The 13550-nt window shown below is 44.7% G+C and overlaps 1 protein-coding gene across 3 annotated transcripts in view; it reads left to right on the top strand.

Moving 5' to 3' along the window:
* Gnpat (glyceronephosphate O-acyltransferase) overlaps positions 1-13550 on the top strand; it is a 26913-nt gene extending 13363 nt beyond the window's left edge. For 2 of the 3 annotated variants that reach the window (XM_051201676.1, XM_051201678.1), the window contains 12 exons: positions 1261-1388; positions 1855-1930; positions 2706-2857; positions 2969-3099; positions 4525-4748; positions 7262-7504; positions 8995-9074; positions 9574-9714; positions 10562-10661; positions 10742-10835; positions 11715-11776; positions 13277-13550. In XM_051201676.1, the coding sequence (XP_051057633.1) occupies positions 1261-1388; positions 1855-1930; positions 2706-2857; positions 2969-3099; positions 4525-4748; positions 7262-7504; positions 8995-9074; positions 9574-9714; positions 10562-10661; positions 10742-10835; positions 11715-11776; positions 13277-13320 (1475 nt within the window). In that variant the 3' untranslated portion in view covers positions 13321-13550. The remainder of the gene's footprint in view (positions 1-1260; positions 1389-1854; positions 1931-2705; positions 2858-2968; positions 3100-4524; positions 4749-7261; positions 7505-8994; positions 9075-9573; positions 9715-10561; positions 10662-10741; positions 10836-11714; positions 11777-13276) is intronic. The other variant, XM_051201677.1, reaches the window with a different exon arrangement.

Genomic DNA, 13550 nt, shown 5'->3' with positions numbered 1-13550 from the left:
TTATACTGTTTTCTTTTGTGTCTACACTGCTCTGTGTTGCTGGCAGTAGTGCACAGAAGGGAGATCCATGTCTCCACTGGGACTTGGCATGCACATGCTTTTGTCTCATCAGGAATACCGTCTTCGTGGGTATAGCATGGTTGTCATGGTGTTGATGTGTTTCTCACTGATGCTGAGTACCTGTTCATGTGCTCTCTGTCTTCACTGAGGTGTTTTATCTGAGGAGGAGTGTTTGGCTGCTTGAGTTTTGAGGTGGGATCTATATTGTCCTGACTGGTCTTGGATTTCTCAGCTGTAGCGATCTTCTGCCTCAGCTTTCCAGATGCTAGGTACACTGGTCTCTATGGAGATGCCTTTGTGGGTCTGTCTCCAACTTTTGGGTTGTTCACCTTTTTGCCATTGAGCCATGGGAGTCCTCTGTGTCCTGAACACTTGTCCACTGATACAGGATTGGCCAATTTATCTCCATTCACTGGTCACCCTGCCATTCTGCTGACTGTGTCCTTTGATGCACAAAAGTAACTTAGCAGGCATCTGACTCAGAGTCTTTTATATAATCCTATTAAATGGCCTTTGTTTTTGTTTGTTTGTGGGTTTGTTTTGTTTTATTTTGTTTTGTGGGGAGACAGGGTTTTACTGTAGCTTTGGGAGCTGTCTTGGAACTAACTCAATAGACCAGGCTGGCCTTCCAAGTGCTGGGATTAAAGTTGTGCACCACCACTGCCCAGCCCATTTTTATTTTTTGTGTGTATGTATTGTGTGCATATGTGCACATGTATGAGGATACACATGCATCTATGTGCATTTGAGTGCATGTTTGTATGTGTGAGCATGTTGGGGGTGCAGAGGGTGACATTGGAGTATGGGGGATGCAGGCCAGAGGTTGACATTGAATGTCTTCTTCTATTGATCAACTTATTTTTAGAGACAGGGTCTCTTTGAACCTGGAGCTCACTGATTTGGCTAGACTGACTGGCCAGTTAGTTCTACAGATCTTGTTGCCACTGCCTCCCCACCCAGCACTGGAGTGTAGGTGTGCACTGCTATACCCTGCTTGCCATATGGAAGCTGGGAATTGAACGTCCTCATGCTTGCATGGCAGACACTTTACACTGAGCCATCTCACTTCCTGCTCTTTTTCTGAGTTAATCTCACAAGTCTAACTGTTGCTGTCATAGGGCACATGTCTTATTCTTGAACTTCTCAATAGTGTTTACATTTAGATCTTTGTTCCCATATTGCCCCTTTCTTGTGTTGTAGACTTCCTGGGAATGAAATTGGTCGGTGAGCTACTCAGGATGTCTGGGGCCTTCTTCATGCGGCGTACCTTTGGCGGAAATAAACTGTACTGGGCTGTATTCTCTGAATATGTGAAGACCATGTTACGGGTAAATCCAGGCACCCCAGGGACCCGGAGCTGTAGAGCTGTCTTGCTCTTCACTTCTGAATAGACCCCCTAGCTGTGTGTTCACCTCAAGGAGCATACCAACTCCCAGTAGTCATTCATCTTAAGAGGCATCCTTGTTTAACTTTCTGTGAGCAGTGTTTGTTCAGAGGGCAGGGGTACTTTGGATAAGGAATCAGAAGAAGCCATTTCTTAGGCTGTGGATGTGGTTTAGTGGTAGATTGCTTGTTTAGTGGTAAAGTGCTTGCCTAATATATGAGAGGTCATGGGTTTAGTCCAAGAGTACACACACACACACACACACACACACACACACACACACACACACACACACGGGGTGGAGGGAGTGGGGGGGGTGGGGAGGTGCGGGTGGCAGGACACAAAAGAGGCCTAAGTTATTTTGAGAGTAGACAATGGGTTTTGTGTATTTGTTGTGTTCTCTTTTAAAGAATGGTTATGCTCCTGTTGAATTTTTCCTCGAAGGGACAAGGAGTCGCTCTGCCAAGACCTTGACTCCTAAATTTGGTAGGTCCCTTATATATTAGAAGCATATAAACCCTCAGACCTCAGGTGTGTCACTGTGCTACCAAATACCAAACTTGATACTTCTTTGACAAGATAATGTTTTCTTTGTAAATAGAACTGTTCCCTTAAGTGTGGTTTTTTTTTTCCTGGCTGGGAATGGGTTAAGGCAGAAGTATAAAGACTCAGAGCACTGGGCACATATAGCAAGAGCAGACACTGCCTGTCATCACTAAGGAAGTTTGGGGGCTCTGCTGGAAACATGGATTGTGGTTGTACTCTTCATGTATATACATATATGGTTTATTTGTTTCTCACTTGGTAGCCCATGCTGGCATGGAACTCAGTGTAGCTTCATCTGGCCTCAGACTTGCTACCATCCTTCTCCCTAAGCTTCCTGAGTGCTGAGATGTTAAGTGTGAACTGCTATGCCCAGTTTCTGTTTGTTCTGGGTGAGTTAGTAAGAGCTCAGGTGGTGTGGGTGTGTTTTGTGGAAGGCTGGCTATATCTGTTGTTGGTTTGACTTCCCAACTGGGTTATTTCTCCTTTCGGTTTGGGATCAGTAACAAGGATGACCACCAGCTGGGCAATGCCAGATTTTATTCTTAGCCAGGAATGGGAGATGTTGGAAACAGATTTAGGATTCACCTTCTAAACCCTGCAGGTGGGAGATTGTAGATGTAGTGTAGAGGGAAAGAAGGAAGCTGATATATTATTTATGAGCCCTCATGTGCCCTGCTTTTTATACTTGGTAAAATATTTCTCCCTGTGTTTACAGGTCTCCTGAATATTGTAATGGAACCATTTTTTAAAAGAGAAGTTTTTGATACCTACTTTGTCCCAATTAGCATCAGTTATGATAAAATATTGGAAGAAACTCTTTATGCCTATGAGCTCTTAGGAATTCCTAAGCCAAAGGAATCCACCACTGTAAGTGAGATAGCCAAACTTGATTTTGAGTGTAGAGAATACCCTGGCTTACACATCCACTAATTAACAAATGTACTCCTGTTTTCTTTCTCCCTCTTGTGATGCCACCAGGGGTTGTTGAAAGCTAGACGGATTCTCTCTGAGAACTTTGGAAGTATCCATGTATACTTTGGAGACCCTGTGTCACTGCGCTCTCTAGCTGCAGGGCGGCTCAGTCGGAACCCGTATAACTTGGTGCCAAGGTGCAAGGCCCGTGCTTTAATACCTGACACAGAAATGAGAAGTAAAGTCCATAAGTGTGAATCGGGACTCTTGAGTTGATGACCTCAGAGACCAAACCTTGACTTGCCTGAGCTCTCCCAGCAAATTGCCAGGGAAGCCCTGGCATTACATGTTCATCAGTGGGGCTTCAATTAAAGAGCCTCATGTTTGAAGCCAGCATGGTGGGGCATGTCTGTAATACCAGCCCTCAGGAGGTGGAGGCAGGAGGATCAGGAATTCAAGGTTCTCTTCAGCTACATAGAAAGTTTGAGACCAGCCTGGTTTACATGAGACTCTGTCTCAAATAGCAAACAAACCCCAAGAACTATTTGCCATATCCCTGCCCTATCCGTAAAATGCTCACAAGTAAAACAAACAAACAAAAACAAAAAAGATAAGTTGCAAGTGTGTGTGTCAATGTGTAGCCAGATTATTGGCCATCCTCCTTGGGCTCTGACTTAACAGTGGGAAAGAAACAGCACCATAGTTAGGAAACTCACACAGGGACTGTGAACACGACTGCAGGCCAGCTGATGTGTCTGGAGCACTGCTTTAGGAGCTGGGAAGAAGTAGAGTAGCAGTGAGCAGGATGGTGCCCCTGTTCTCAATCACACTGGGTTCTCTAAGGGTTCAGGGCACAGATGAGCATTTGTATTTAATTTTCTTTCAATTAGATTGATTTATTTTGTATGTTTGTGTATGCATTTGTTAGGCTTGACCCACTGAGCCATCCTACCAGCCCAAGCATTTATGTTTTCTTAACTTAGAGGAGTCCCCTTGGGGTGTAAGGCAGACATATCCTCTTCCCAGTTAGCCTCTCTTGGAACTGTAGCTCTAGCAGTTCCCTGACAGTGAGGTGCATGGCCAGCAGCCTCACTTCTAACAGCCATTCACTACCACAGAGCCCTGGCCAGTTACTCCAGTGCAGGACAGCCTCAGCCTCTTTTTGGCTGTCACCTTCCCCTTGAACTACCTTCTTCCACAGCTGTCTGTGGAACCCCTACATAATTGTACAGCATCTAGCTGTCAGGTGCAGATGGGCCAGTTGTCCGAGTTCTGCAGCTTCCCACAAAGGGCAGCGTAGGTGGTGACCCATGTGGCTCTTACAGTACAGACCCATGATCCAAGCAGCTGTGCTTGTGGCAATGATATGTTCTGTTTATAAAGTAAAAACGGGTTTCATTCTTTTTTTTAATTACCTAGGACTGGAAAGGAATGTTTTTGTTTAATTTCAACTGCATACTTTGTAGACATGGGCAGGTCACAACTGTGAAGCTAAAGGACACTGCTAGTATGTGATCTGAGAGAATTTGGTTGGCAGAAGCATGGCTCACCTGCTGGTGGGACCCTCTCCCACCCAACATGTGGGTAGCTGAGCTGTAACCTGTTCCATGCCCCTCTTCCAGATGCATCCCTCAGAAGCAGTCCGAGGATGTGCACTCCTTTGTCACTGAAGTCGCCTATAGGATACAGCTTCTGCAGATTGAAAACCTGGTTCTGAGCCCATGGCTTTTGGTAGTTGCCATTCTACTTCAAAACCAGTTATCCATGGACCTGGACACCCTGGTGGAGAAGACTCTGTGGCTGAAGGGTTTAACCCAGACGTTTGGAGGATTTCTGCTTTGGCCTGGTACGTATATGGGGTGCATGTGGTTCATAAACTAGCCTTTTCATTTCCTAGCTTGAGAACCTGTGACAGTAATTGCTTATGTTTTGGTTCACCCTTGAGTCTAAACCTCCAGGACTATATAGTGCCATTTCCTTGGCAGCTACAGACCAGAGACTAATGACACGAATTCTTCCCCTCCACATCCGCCTCTTTTTAATTATAGTTTTGAGGGGGGGTGCTGTGTCTGTGTACTCATGTATGTTGTACATGAGCCTGTGGATGCCAGAGGTGTTTTTGTTTTTTGAGCAAGGTCTTTCACTGAATGTGTAGCTGGCCAATTTGGCTAGGCCGGCTAGGCAGCAAGCCCTGAAGGGTTTTTTACCCTTGCCTTCCCATAACCTCAACACACCTGGGATTACAGGTGTTTTGCTTCTTTTGACTTCAATGTGGATTCTAGGAATCAAATGGCAGTATCTATTTGACTGACTAAACCATCTTCATAGCCTCAAAATTTCGTTCTTTTGAGGCAGGGTCTCACTATATAGCCCAGGCTGGCCTAGAACTCTGTAGCCCAGGCTCATCTCAAACTTGGAGCAGTTCTCCTGTGTCAGGATTATAGACCTACCCATACAATGTAGTTGCTTTTAAAAATTATTATTGGGGGATGAGAGGTGTTGAGGTCAGAGGATGACTTTATGGAGTCAGTTCTGTCCTGTCACCTTCATGTATGTTTCAGGGATTGAGCTCAGATTTACCAAGCTTGTGTGGCAAGAGCCTTTACCCACTGAACCATCCATTTCACCAGTGCCAAGACTGGTTTTGTTTTGTTCTGATATTTTTCAATACAAGAAATTGAATGTAAGATTCTATGTATGCTTTGTACACTGAGGTGAATCCTCAGTCCTCTTTAAATCTCACTGTGTTTGTAGCCCGACTGCTTCTGGTCTACGGCTCTCTGATACTAGTTCAGTGAGCATGTGTGGTGATGCTTGCCAGTCATCTCAGTACTCAGGAGGTGGAAACAGAGAACAAGAGTCCAAGGGCAACCACAGCTACATTTGACCACATCTATTAAAAAAATAAAGAAGAGCTGGGTAGAGGTGGTACATACCTTTAATCCCTAGAACTTGTGAGAAAGAGGCAAAAAAAAAAAAAAAAAGAAGAAGAAAAAGCTAGGTGTAGTGGTCACACCTTTTAATCCCAGCATTCCCGAGGACAGGGGCAAGCAGAGCTCTGTCAGTTCTAGCCAGCCTAGTCTACATTGCAAGTTCCAGGATACATGATAGCCAGTGCTACATGAAGAGAGCCTGTCTTCAAAAAGAAAAGGGGAAAAGAAGAGGAGGAGGAGAAGGAAGAGGAACAGCTTAGTAAAAACTTCACTGGAGGGCCAGGGAGGTTCAGTGACTAAAGGTGTATGCCACACAAGCATGGCACAACTTGGATTCAGTCCGAAGAACCAGGTAAACAACTGGGTATGGCTGTTGTACACATCTGCAATCTCAGCATGCTTACCATCAAGATGAGAGGAAGAGGAGACGGAGAATTGTTCATGGGCCAGGCAGCAGCAAGGATGCTTAGAACTTAGAAGCACTTGGTGTACACAGTGCAGAGTAAGAGACTAGAAACCTGGGGCTGGAGGGATGCTCTGTGGTGAAGAGCACTTGCTCCTGTCACAGAGGATCTGTTTCAGTTCCTAGCACCCAAATGGTAGCTTACAACCATCTTTAACTCTAGTTCCAAGGGATCAGACCCTCTCTTCTAGCTTCCCGAGGTACTGCACCCATATAGTATGCTTATATGCAGGCAAAATACTCATAAACTTAAAATATAAATAACTATTTTTTTTTAAATGTAGAGAAAGCCTGCCTCAAAACAAAGTTGGAAGACAGGAACCAACTCCTAAAAGTTGTCCCCTGACTTCTTTGTACATACCATGTGCACATACACACACCCCTCATTGGAGTTATGGGTACTAATGCTGTGAATTTGGGGGTTTGAGGGTGGGAGCCTGTGACAATATTTAGTGTAAATTGAAAATTACAGGGATTGCAGCTAGAGTGTAATCACTGAAGGACCAGGCCATGATTTATAGCCATGCACCTCCCAGTTCACAGAAGTCGACAAGCTGATCAGCTCCTCTGGTTCCTGTAGGGTATGGCACTGGGTGATGGTGAGCTAGTGCTGGGGTCCATGGAATAACCCTGAGTGCTGTGGACACAACACAGGTCCCTGAAAGTCCTGGGGGAAGAACTTATATTCAGAGATTTTGGAGTTAGGCTTTGATGGAAAGGAGATCTTCAGAAGGTGAGGACAGTGTACAGCTTGGCTCATGGGTAAGGAAGTAGTAGTGGGCAAGGAGCTGACATTGAGTGACCTTCAGATAGTGTGGGCATGTTAGAAAGCTGGCTTTTTGGTTCAGGGACAGAGGGTGTGTTAGATCTTATATATAAGTCTGCTGCCTTGGAGCATGTAGGTTCTGGGAAGCATGGTTGAAGTAAAGACTGCCATTGAGTTCACTCTGCTGCTCTCTCTAGATAACCAGCTTCCTGAGGAAGTGGTCCAGTCCAGCATCCTCCTGCACTCCAACCTAGCGAGCCTTGTCAAAGACCAGGTGGTTCTGAAAGTGGACTCTGGAGCCTCAGAAATGGTCAAAGGAGTTGTGCTCCAACACATCAACCTCCTCATGTGCTCGGCCTATAAGAACCAGCTGCTCAACATTTTTGTTCGTCCTTCCTTAGTATCTGTAGCCTTGAACATGACACCTGGGTTTAGAAAAGGTAACTTTTAGGAGCATTGCCTTGAATTTCCGAAGAGATCTGGCTCTCTGGTCCCAGAAAGGGAGCAGTGTTGAAGCCCTGTTAAGTGCAGCCCCCTCTGTTGTAATAAAAGGCTGCCCTGCCCATTTATGGGTCTAGAGTTAGAAAGTATAGCAGCATGTGGCATCGCCCCAACTACCAAAGAGACTGAGGCAGGAGTTGCTTCCAGAAATTTAGAGCTAGCCTGGGCAATGTACAACAGCAGCAACGAAAGAGATGGTTCAGTGGTTAAGAGTGTTTTGTTTGTTCTTACAGGGGAGCCAAGTTAGGTTCCCAGCACCAATGGTGGGCGGCTTACAACTGCTAACAATTATAGCTCCAGGGGCTCTGACACCCTCTTCTGCCCTCCATGGGTACATGCACACACAGGGCATATATACACACATACATATGAATAAAATAAAAATAAATCTTTAAGAAAAAAAAACTTCAGAAATGGAAAGAACTGACTCCCTAATCTGTACTGTACCTTTGGGCTAGGAAGATGGCTTAGTGGGTAAATGTTTGCTAGGCAAGCTTTATTGCTGAGTTGAGATTGTTAGAACTTATATAAAAAGCTAAGTGTGGTAGTGTATATATGAAATCCCAGCATTCCTACAGTGAAATAGGAGGTAGAGACAGGAGACTTGTCCCCAAACTTGTATACCAGTTATACTTGAATGTTTAGCTTAGCAGCAATCAAGAGAGGCTGCCTTCAATGAGGTGGGAATCAAGAACCAACTCTTGAAAGTTGCCCTCTGATTTCCCATATGCATGTTTATGGCATGCATGTATCCTTAAACATGTACACACAATAAACTAACACTAGTTGTACCTATTATAAATAAGGGCAATTAGGTCCATAGAGTCCTATAATTACTAGAGAGGCTCTGCATTAGGAAAATCATTGCCCAGGTCCTGGTCTGATGCAGTTGCTGCTGTGACAGCCTTAGCAGAAATAGTTAGGACACCACCACCACCATTGCACAGTGGTTGAAATGAGTTATGCAGGCTGGGTCTACCCAGATCTGCCTGAGGATAATGGGGCCCCACCCCAGAGAATCTCCTTCAGTTTGTCTCAGAGACACACCTTGGTGTGTGTGTGTGTGTGTTACTGGTGATTTACCCAGAAACAATAATCACAGTGAAAAAATGGTAGACAGGATAATATGGGGCAGCTGGGAAATCAGATCCCTTCCTTCTCTGCTCAGAAGGAAGTCCCTCTTCTGAGGAACTTCTAATGATGATGGCATCATGCCCATTTTTAGATTGAGGGACTTGAGGCCTTGCTTAATTTATATTCAGCCCTTTTAAACTCTGCTGTACTGTAGTCTGTCTTTCAGATAAACTTTGGGTTGGCTTCAGCTTCCTTTAAGGAGTCAATTATTTCCTTGTTAGATGCTTACATACACATTTGAAGGACTATGAGATCAAAAGCAATGTCTTAATGTTGTGAAATGGGTTCTTTCCAGAGGATGTCTTCAGTTGCTTTTCCTTCCTACGCAACGTGTTTTCAGATGAGTTCATCTTCCTTCCAGGAAACACACTCAGGGTAAGTTCTGACAGTCCAGAGCAGGCATGCCACAGTGCGTGTTCCAGAAGTGACAGATGAGGATCCCTGGCATGCTTCAGTACAACAGCACTGAAAATGGGACAATGGCTTTGCTGGAGTGGGCAGAGGCAGGCTGACAGACAGAAGGTGCTGTAGGTTTCTATGTGCTATGTGTGTGAAGCAGAGGGTTTTCCTGTGCTCTGTGGGAGTTGGGGTGGGAGAAGTGGTATTTTCTGGTTTTGCTGTTAAATGTAAGGAAGTATTGCAGTGCCAAGTGAAGAACATATGGGTGTGTGTGTGTGTGTGTATGTGTGTATGTATGTAATCCTGTCTGTCTTGTCTGTCCCAGGCCACAGTTTCATAAATGCTGTATTTTTACATATTTGAGCTTTGGCACTTAAGTATTGGAACAGATGCTCCCAGCTTCTGGTCCTGCAGAGCTGTAGGGCTAGTAATGTTGGGGTACACATGTATATGTGCCTCCCCTTCCCCTTTTTAGGACTTCGAGGAAGGCTGTTACTTGCTGTGTAAAACTGAGGCTATACAGATGACTGGGAAGGACATCATCGTCACAGACAAAGGGAATGCTGTGTTAGAATTTCTCATAGGACTCTTTAAACCTTTTGTGGAATCATACCAGGTATGTGAAGTTTGCAAATGTTGAGTATCCCCATGCCAGTATTGCAAGACTTTTTTCCTGAAATTGCTTCTTATATGAAGGGTGAGCATGTGCCAGGTGAATAGTGGGCCCAGATAGACAAGTTCCATGTCTACCCAGGGACAAGCCGGAAAGGCTGGGCCTGTCATAGGCTGAGGGTGGCACCCCTGTGAACCCGTGATTGTACACAGATCTACAGTCATGCTGTGTCTTCCTTTGTTCTTTGTATGGCTAGTGTTGATAACAGAGTGGTCACTAAGTGAGCAAAAGACTTGAATGCCTTCTCCTTTCATTGTACTGAACACTCAGTCTGCTTCTGGAAGAACAAGAGGAAGATTCTGCCCAGACAACCCATGAAAGGGCACAGAACTGGGTTCAGACACTGCACTGTGGCAGGACTCTAGGGAGAGAGGGAATTAGAAATGCAAATGGGGTATGTAGGCATTTCAGAAAAGAGGCATCTGTGTCTATCAGCTCATTGCTTATATACTGATTGTGAGCACCTCCTCCCACAAAGTCTATCCTGGGATGGGCACTTGATAAACAAGCAGCCAGCCAGTGCTTGAGGGCCTGCACTCTGTGCATTCAGAAAGAAAGTCAAAGACAGTAGGTTCTTTCCCCAGGCAGCTCAAGATATGGAACGGAAGTGATTGTCTTGCTGTCAGCTGAGATGAGAAACTAAACTCTTAACAAATGTCATTTCAAAAGAGCTATGAAGTTCTGCAGGCTATGGAGGGTGTTGTTCTTAATGAGGACAATGTGGCTGCCATGCTCTTGTATCTGGCTACCCCTTTCTCTGTGTTCCTTCCATTCTCCCTCTTGAAATCAGATACTTTCCAAATACCTCTTGCATGAAGAAGAAAACTGCTTCACTGAGAAACAGTACTTGGTTGCAGCTAGGAAGTTCATCAGTCAGCTTCTAGATCAAGGTCAGTCACATCTCGTCTCTGGGTGGTGGTTTCTCAGCTGAGAATGGGAATGATTGCTTGCCCTCTTCCCCTTTTTGCAGGTGCCTCTCAGTGTTATGACGCACTATCTTCTGACCTGCAGAAAAATGCCTTAGCAGCTTTTGTGAGACTCGGGGTGGTAGAAAGGAAGAAGGTGTAAGTACCAAGTGCTAATGGGGTCAGGGTGAGGAATGACACTGAAGCCCAGGACCCAGTGACACAGGAATGTTTCTTTCAGGAAGTGCAGTGCTGTTTCTTTTCCTCTTTCCCTCAAGATTAGATCAGTACAAATTTCCAGGAAACCTACATGTCACAAAATTAAGAATGTACTGTAGCCCAGGTTTGTCTTGACCTCAGTCTGCATTTCCTAGGTTAATTACAGAAGAGTATAGGTAATGTATGTGGATATGTGCAGGCATACATATAGATGGAGAGAGATAGATCTCCTAACTGAATGAGTATCCCAGTGATAAAGTTGAAGCCAAGCTCACAATTGTATCTTATGTAATCAGTGTGTGTGTATAGAGAACAGTGGTTCTTAACCTTCCTAATTCTGTGACCCTTTAATACAGTTCTTCATGCTGTGGTGACCCCAACCATAAAATTATTTCATTGCTACTTTATAACTGTGATTTTGCTACTGCTATGAGCCACAATGTAAATATCTGATATTTGACCCCTGTGAAAGAGTCATTCAACTCTACCTCCAGGGGTTGGGACCCACAGATTGTGAACCACTGGTATATCATCTCCTGAATGAACAAGTGTCTTGAAGCCAAACTCTTATAGTTGTGTATTTCCTGTGGTCAGAATAGGAGCACAAAGCCTTTCAGATACTTCAGACTGGGGCTGTGGTAGTGCACTGGCCTAGCATGTGTGAGGATTTGGATTTGGTCCCCAGGTCTGATGGGAAAAACAGCAAGCTTCATGTCACAGGCCTTTAGTCTCATGAGAGAATAGATAGTAGGAAGAAGTTGTAGTGAAAAGATATCTCTGTCCTACTTCACACAATAACACAGCTTTTCTTCTCTTTAGAGATAGTAACTATGTGTTTAGTGTGAACGAGCCTGCCACAAACAAATTAGAAGAAATGCTCGGTAAGTATAAGCTCAGACCATTTTCCCTATTGTGTAAGAAGACATTAAAGTTTGCTGTGGCATGAGGTTTTTTTTTTTTTTTAAAGATTTATAGTTTATGGATATAGTGTTCTTCCTGCACACCAGACGAGGGCACCAGATCTCATTATAGATGACTCTGAGCTACCCTGTGATTGCTGAGAATTGAACTCAGGACCTCTGGAAGAGCAGCTAGTGATCATAAACTCTGAGCCATATTTCCAGCCCCGACATTAAGTATCTTGTCAGAAGGAACAGCTGTAGATCCTAATACACACAAACTGAATATAGGCCAGAATTTCCTTAAGGGAAAGTGCCAGTCAGAGCACTTGGGAGCTGAGGCAGGAGGACTGCCATGAGTTCAAGGACAACTTTGGGCTACATAGTGAGTACCAGCCCCTCCAGGTCAAGATCCTATCTTAAACTAAACAAAGGGGGAAGAGGATAGGGAAGGGGTTAAAAACAAACAGAGGTGGGAGTTGGGGAGGAGTGAGAACATGGAGGAAGATTTTTAAAATGCTAGACACTGCTTACCATTTTGAAAGAACAGACTTTTAAAAGGCCGAAAGGGAAAGAAAAGAAAGCACAGCAAAGAATGTTAAGTAAAAACACACAGCAGTCACAAAATGGGCAGTGGTTACAGCATAGTCAGTTTGCTCCAGCCTTGTCTGGCCCAGCATGCAGTTCTTTGTGTTCAGCTTTAGTGAGGATGATTCTGTCCTGGCTCTGACTTTTGTTTTTTCTTTTTTAATAAAAGATTTTATTTTATCGATATGGGTATTTTTGCCTGCATGTGTGTGTATATACCACATGTGTGCAGTATCCACAGAGGCCAGAAGAGGACATTGGATTCCCTAGAATCATAGAGCTGTTATGTTTCTGAGTGCAAAAAGTGTACTTAACCACTGAGCCGCCTCTCCAGCCCTCCTTCATGTAGCCCTGGCTGGCCACAAACTCACCATGTAGACTAGGCCAGCCTCAAACTCACAGAGATCTGCCTGCCTCTGCTCTGCCCCCTCCGCCTAGTGCTGGGACTAAAGGCATTTGCTATCATACCTGGCCTTCTTTTTGTTTTCTGAGACAAGGTCTTATACTGGATCGCAGGTTGATCTAGCTCCCTATACTTCCTCTATAGCCTGGAGTGGCTTCAAACTCAAGGTAATCCTGACTCAGTTACACTCACATCTGTGGTGATGTTTACTGTCCCCTGCAGTCTTGGATACTCTGGTGGTGGATTCTTTAATCACACACTTTCTACTACAGGGTGTAGCTTAGAGCTCTCTGGATGCTGTAGGCTCAGAAAGAGGAATATCTAGTAAAGGCATCTTTGTAAAGGTCAGTAGAATCCAGGGGAGCCAGCTAAGTGATCAGTGGAGGTCTCAGTTTATGTAGCTTGCCTTACAGAGTGGACCACAACCTTACTGCAAAGCCATACCAACAAGCAAGACCACCATTATCTCATTAGCTGTCTCTTTGTCTTAGGATGCAAGATGCCAATAGGAAAACCAGCCACTGCAAAACTTTAATAATCTTGAAGCAGTTGTAGAAAACACAGTTCCATAGTGACAGTCACAAAGGACTTACTTTGCCACACATGGGCATCGAGAGGAAGATGTGTCTTCTATCTCCAAGACCTGTGAGCCGTGCTTCTGCCCAGAGGAGATGACCAGTGAGAGCGTCAGTGTGATCTTCCTGACACGATGACTACTGGCATTCATGTCAACCTGTGTGTTCTAAAATAAAACAGTTTGGAAAA

This window comes from Phodopus roborovskii, unplaced genomic scaffold, assembly GCF_943737965.1.
Source record: "Phodopus roborovskii unplaced genomic scaffold, PHOROB, whole genome shotgun sequence".
Lineage (NCBI taxonomy): Eukaryota > Metazoa > Chordata > Mammalia > Rodentia > Cricetidae > Phodopus > Phodopus roborovskii.
The sequence above is the reverse complement of the archived record's forward strand: the minus strand, read 5'-3'. Positions and strand labels throughout refer to the sequence as shown.